Source organism: Cryptotermes secundus, unplaced genomic scaffold, assembly GCF_002891405.2.
Source record: "Cryptotermes secundus unplaced genomic scaffold, Csec_1.0 scaffold791, whole genome shotgun sequence".
NCBI classification, from domain to species: Eukaryota; Metazoa; Arthropoda; class Insecta; order Blattodea; family Kalotermitidae; genus Cryptotermes; species Cryptotermes secundus.
Genome location: NW_019734323.1, coordinates 108612 through 114611, shown reverse-complemented (window position 1 = coordinate 114611; position 6000 = coordinate 108612). Strand labels below are relative to the sequence as shown.

The window sequence follows — 6000 nt, the reverse complement described above, 5'->3', positions numbered from 1 at the left end:
ATAACTGATACAACATTTTGTTACAGTACATCCATTGCTAGTACCACAAGAAATTGACTCATGGGCAGTGATTGTGCCAAACCGCCAGAGGCGTGATGTGGGAAAATTTATATCAGCACTGAGGGCAGCTGGATGTAGTATGGAGTTGCGTTTCTCAGACCCAGCATACATGGAAGTTGATGATATTCGCATTGCCAGCTATGTGAAAGCCATAGATAATGTGTTGAGATCTTGCAACCCAAGATTAATTTTTGTGGTACTCCCAAGCAGTCGCCTAGATCTGTACAGGTGAGCTCAGGAAACAGACTAGGAGATGTCAAGTTTTATCTTCTGGGATATGTGCCATGCTAGTTCCTTGCTTAGCTTATTCATTGACCCTGAAGATGGAGGTGACATGTTCCTCCAAAATGCTGGATGACTCAGCAGGCTACACATTGTTACAGAGCCTAGATAACACATTCAGTATAATGAATGGCTATGGGCTGGACGACCAAGAGGTCAGAGGTCAAGTCCTGGTGGGGGCAAGAATTTCCACTTCTCAGTGTTATCCAGACTGGCTGTGGGGCCCACCCAACCTCCTATCCAGTGGGTACCAACAGCTCTTTCTCTGGCATGAAGCTGACCACTTACCTCCCACTATTTCCGAGGTCAAGAAAACACGGGTCTATATGTCCACTCCCCCATGTGTCTTCATGGTGTAGTGCTTCAGTTGTTAAGCACGGAGACAACTTTACCTTTTACACATTATATCCCAGAAGATAGAACTCATGCTAATGACCACTGTGAGAACCTGAGAACCTGAAAACCTGTAGACTATGAGACATAAGCTGATTCATTCAGTCACCAGGAATGAAAACAAATCTTGTGTTGATAGTGCCATCAAGAAGAAGTGCTGTGTGGAGTGCCCTATACCCACACAGATGATTCTTAACAAGAATCTTACCAGTAGAAACATTAAGTCTATTGCAACCAAAGTGGCCATCCAGATTAACTGCAAGATTGGGGGAGCACCCTGGACAGTTGATACTGTACTTCAGGTGAGTTTCTACTTCTGAAAGGTAAAAATGTCTCTTCTGTATTTCATGTTTCTGTAGTAATGATGGTTCTCTAGGTGATACTGGTGGTAGGCAGTTGTTCATGCTGTGATCTTTGATCATCTTGGTGTTTGCCTGCCTGGCAAGAGTAAAATCATGGGTGCCCCAATGTGGATATTTTTTTCCACTCTGTGGCAGGATGATGGATGACAGTGGGGACCCACAGTTGGTCAGAAGATCTGAACTGTCACTGGGGCATGCAGTACCACACATCAACAGTTTTAACACTGGCAAAGGTGGGAAAATGGAAAGTCTTATAGAACAATCTGCACTGGATATGCCCAGTCCAAATCTGGCACCTTCCTCACCCATAAATTACTGGGTACAAGGTAAAAGGAAGGTAAAGTTGTCTATGTGCTTAACTAATTGAGCACTATTCCATGAAAGCATATGGGGGAGTGGATGTATAGATCCACATTTTCATGACCGCGGCACTAGCTGGGGCTTCATGTCCCAGCTGCTTTACCCCAGGGGAGAAAGCCCCCAGTACCCATTGGATATGTTGGGTGGACCCCAGAGCTGGTCTGGATGATGTGGAGAAGAGAAAATTCTTGATCCTACCAGGACTCAAACTCTGACCTCTCGGCCATCCAGACCATAGCCAGTTGCTATACTGACTGTGCTATCCCAGTAGTTTATACTATCTTATGCATAAATTAACAGGTCCTTCTTTAAATCTGTAAGAATTCTTGAATGAAAGCATGAAGGAGACTTGGAGATCTAAATGTCCTTTCTGTAATATGGACATCAAGTACACCAGATGGTACTGTGCAGCCTGCAGGAACATCCTTCAGTTGAAAGAACTTTACAAAAAATGTTTACTAAATTTTCTATGTAATTGTTCAGTTGGATTCAAGTGACACCTAATAAGTTACTTAGAAAAATATGGAATTATTATTCATCCTTTATTACAGGCAGTATCAATACAATTCAGTAAACATTTAGCAGATATTTTTAAGCATTTTCAATCTGGCAACACTGTTGGATGGCCTCATTACATACTCGGCACAGGCACGTTGCCTGCTCAGAAACAATGGTATTTGTATTGGAAAATATTATTGTCCTACTTTCCTTATTTAAAAAAAAAATCTAAATAGGCTTATGAGAACACCTTGCTGTCTGTGTGTCTCATGCGTCCCCTGCTCCCCACAACAACTTTTTAATACCTGAACCAGTCTTTATGAAACTTGGTATGTACATCACGACACCTGAGCCAATCTCAAGGGCATATTTCTTAAATCCATTCCATCAGTAATATAAATGCTACACCCTCTTAAATTGCTGAGGCAAAAGATTAATGTTGAATGAACGCCTGTACGAATCTTTATGAAATTTGATGTATATTTCATGACACATGAAGCCATCTCAACAGCATATTTTCATAAATCCCAGCCATCAGTAATATCAGAACTTTAGCCTATCCAATTGTTGTGGTAATAATATTACTCAAATGCCCAAACCTATCATTATGAAACTTGGCATGTATATCATATCACCTCAGGCCATCTCAGTGGTTCACTTCATAAATTCCTTTCAACAGTAATACCAACATTACAGCCTCTGACATTTCTAAGGCAAAACCTTAATATTGCTTGAACATCTGTACCAATCTTCTTGAAACTTGATATGTACATAGCACGTCCACAAAGTAAGTTTCCCACGCATCCCACAGCTAGCAAACCTTATACTGCGCGAAGCGACTGCATGTGCGTGATAGAGCAATGACGTAGCATGGCGCATGCACAAACGGAATTTCCCGCGTTCCCACAGTAGCATCGTTGCAGCTGTTGAAGATGGAGGCTCTTATTCCAACTCCCGCCGACTGTGAAGTGCGGTGAGTGATAAAGTTTTTCAATGCGCAGAGCACNTGATATGTACATAGCACGTCCACAAAGTAAGTTTCCCACTCATCCCACAGCTAGCAAACCTTATATTGCGTGAAGCGACTGTGTGTACGTGATAGAGCAATGATGTAGCATGGCACATGCACAAACGGAATTTCCTGCGTTCCAACAGTAGCATCGTTGCAGCTGTTGAAGATGGAGGCTCTTATTCCAACTCCCGCCAACTGTGAAGTGCGGTCAGTGATAAAGTTCTTCAGTGCACAGAGCATAGCGCCGATCGAAATTCATTGTCAGCTGTGCCAGGTCTATGGGCCTAACGTCATGAGCAAGCAGATGGTGCATCGCTGGTGCAGACAATTTTCAGCAGGTCGACAAAGTGTGCATGATGAGAAGTGCAGTGGGCGGCCTTCCATCATTACAGATGACCTGGTGGAGCTTGTGCGGGAACACATTATGGAGAATCGTCACGTCATAATTGCAGAACTCAGCAGTCATGTCCCGCAGATTTCCCTNATTCATTGTCAGCTGTGCCAGGTCTATGGGCCTAACGTCATGAGCAAGCAGATGGTGCATCGCTGGTGCAGACAATTTTCAGCAGGTCGACAAAGTGTGCATGATGAGAAGTGCAGTGGGCGGCCTTCCATCATTCCAGACGACCTGGAGGAGCTTGTGTGGGAACACATTATGGAGAATCATCGCGTCACAATTGCAGAACTCAGCAGTCATGTCCCGCAGATTTCCCGCTCCTTGTTGCACGAAATTGTCATGGAGCACCTGTTGTTCAGGAAATTGTGCACCAGGTGGGTGCCGAAGCAACTGACACCAGAACACAAAACAAAACGCTTGGAGTCGGCATTGACCTTTCTGCAGTGGTACCATGATGACGGCGACGAGTTTCTGGAGCGGATCATCACAGGTGATGAAACGTGGATTGCACACATTACCCCAGAAACCAAGCAGCAGTCAATGCATTGGCATTACAGTGGATCTCCCTGTAGGACGAAATTCAAGCAGATGTTGTCGGCGCGGAACGTGATGTGCACGGTATTCTGGGACAGACGGGGCATTCTCCACGTCAACTTCCTGACCAGAGGTGAGACGGTGAATGCTGAGCGTTACTGTGAAACACTGCAGAAATTGCGATGGGCCATTCAGAACAAGCGGCGCAGGATGCTTAGTGCCAGTACTGTCTTCNACCAAGCAGCAGTCAATGCATTGGCATTACAGTGGATCTCCCTGTAGGACGAAATTCAAGCAGATGTTGTCGGCGCGGAACGTGATGTGCACGGTATTCTGGGACAGACGGTGCGTTCTCCACGTCGACTTCCTGACCAGAGGTGAGACGGTGAATGCTGAGCGTTACTGTGAAACACTGCAGAAATTGTGATGGGCCATTCAGAACAAGCGGCGCGGGATGCTTAGTGCCAGTACTGTCTTCCTGCACGATAACGCTAGGCCGCACATGACTCGACGGACAGCAAGTCTCCTGCAGGAGTTCAGTCGGGAGGTGTTTAAGCATCCACCGNCAGACAGCAAGTCTCCTGCAGGAGTTCAGCTGGGAGGTGTTTAATCTTCCACCCTACAGCCTGGACCTCACTCCCAGTGATTTCCATCTTTTCCCACACCTCAAGAAATTCCTGTCCAGTGAGCGTCAGCGTTTTGAGAATGACAGAGTCTCGGAGATGGTTATCAGACAGTGGCTCCAATCCCAGGCGGCAGACTTCTGTGACACAGGTATTCAAAAGTTGGTCTCATGGTATGACAGATGTCTCAGTTCTGGTGGCGATTATGTTGAAAAATAGCTGAACACTTGCTGTATCTGTTGCAATAAATGTTTCCATGAAATTGTGTTTTGTTTCTGTAAACGGCCCCAGGGAAACTTACTTTGTGGACGAGTCTCGTATATTGTGCCACATGAAGCCATCTCAAGACCCACTTCATAAATCCCAACATTATAGCCTTTCAAATTGCTGACGCTAAACCTTAATATTGCTTGAATTCCTACACCAGTCTTCATGAAACTTGGTATGTATATCATACCACCTAGCCCATCTCAACTTCATAAATCCCTCGTCAGTAATACCAATACTATAACCTCTCAAATTGTTGGGATATTACCCTTAATATGAGGGAGAGTCACAAATGGTTTTAAAACATAAAACATGATATTCAAACCTGGAAAAAACATTCATCTCTGACATATCCACCAACACTGATACACTTGTCCCATCACTTTACCAATGCTGTGAAGCATTGAAGTCTTTTGACTGCTGTCTCAGCCACTCCCACTTTTCCATTTCACCCTCTTCACCCTTAACGAAACGTTTTCCACCCAGCTGTGAACTGCTGTATGCAACAAACACTTCCCAGTGTAAAACAGGAAACATTTCCTTATGAATGGCATTGTATTGAGTCCTTTTTGCCCACAAAAAATTCACAACAGAACGCTGCTCTTCAGTAGCACACCTCAAGCATGGTCTCCATTTGGACTACTGAAACCAGCCTCTGAACATGTGCATGCACATCTACTACCTAGACTGTCATGAATCTAGACTGTGCTGCTATCTAGTGATACACATGGAAAACCTATCGCATCCATTACAGCTGTCTTTCTTCCATTTGTGACATATTTACTGACTCTCACTCATATTATTTGAATGCCTGAACTGATCGACATGAAACTTGGTATACATTGCATATATTGCTGCCTGAAGCCATTTCATTGGCTTCCTTAATAAATCCCTTTGATCAGTAATAGCAACACAACAGCCTCTCAAATTTNGTTTCTTGTGGGTACCCCCTCATATTGCTGCCTGAAGCCATTTCATTGGCTTCCTTAATAAATCCCTTTAATCAGTAAGACCAACACTACAGCCTCTCAAATTTCCATATTAAATATTCAGTTTGTAGTGTAAGGAAAGTAGGCAATAATGTCCTGTCAGAGCTTCTTGATTATTTTATGATGTGCCTATTGGTAGATGCAGGAANTCCATATTAAATATTCAGTTTGTAGTGTAAGGAAAGTAGGCAATAACGTCCTGTCAGAGCTTCTTTCAGTTATG

The 6000-nt window shown here is 44.1% G+C and overlaps 1 protein-coding gene across 5 annotated transcripts in view; it reads left to right on the top strand.

Moving 5' to 3' along the window:
- LOC111868661 (piwi-like protein Siwi) overlaps positions 1-6000 on the top strand; it is a 67582-nt gene that overhangs the window by 36405 nt on the left and 25177 nt on the right. For all 5 annotated transcript variants that reach the window (XM_023859526.2, XM_023859527.2, XM_023859525.2 and 2 more), the window contains 2 exons: positions 27-288; positions 875-1037. In XM_023859526.2, coding sequence (XP_023715294.1) covers positions 27-288; positions 875-1037 — 425 coding nt within the window. The remainder of the gene's footprint in view (positions 1-26; positions 289-874; positions 1038-6000) is intronic.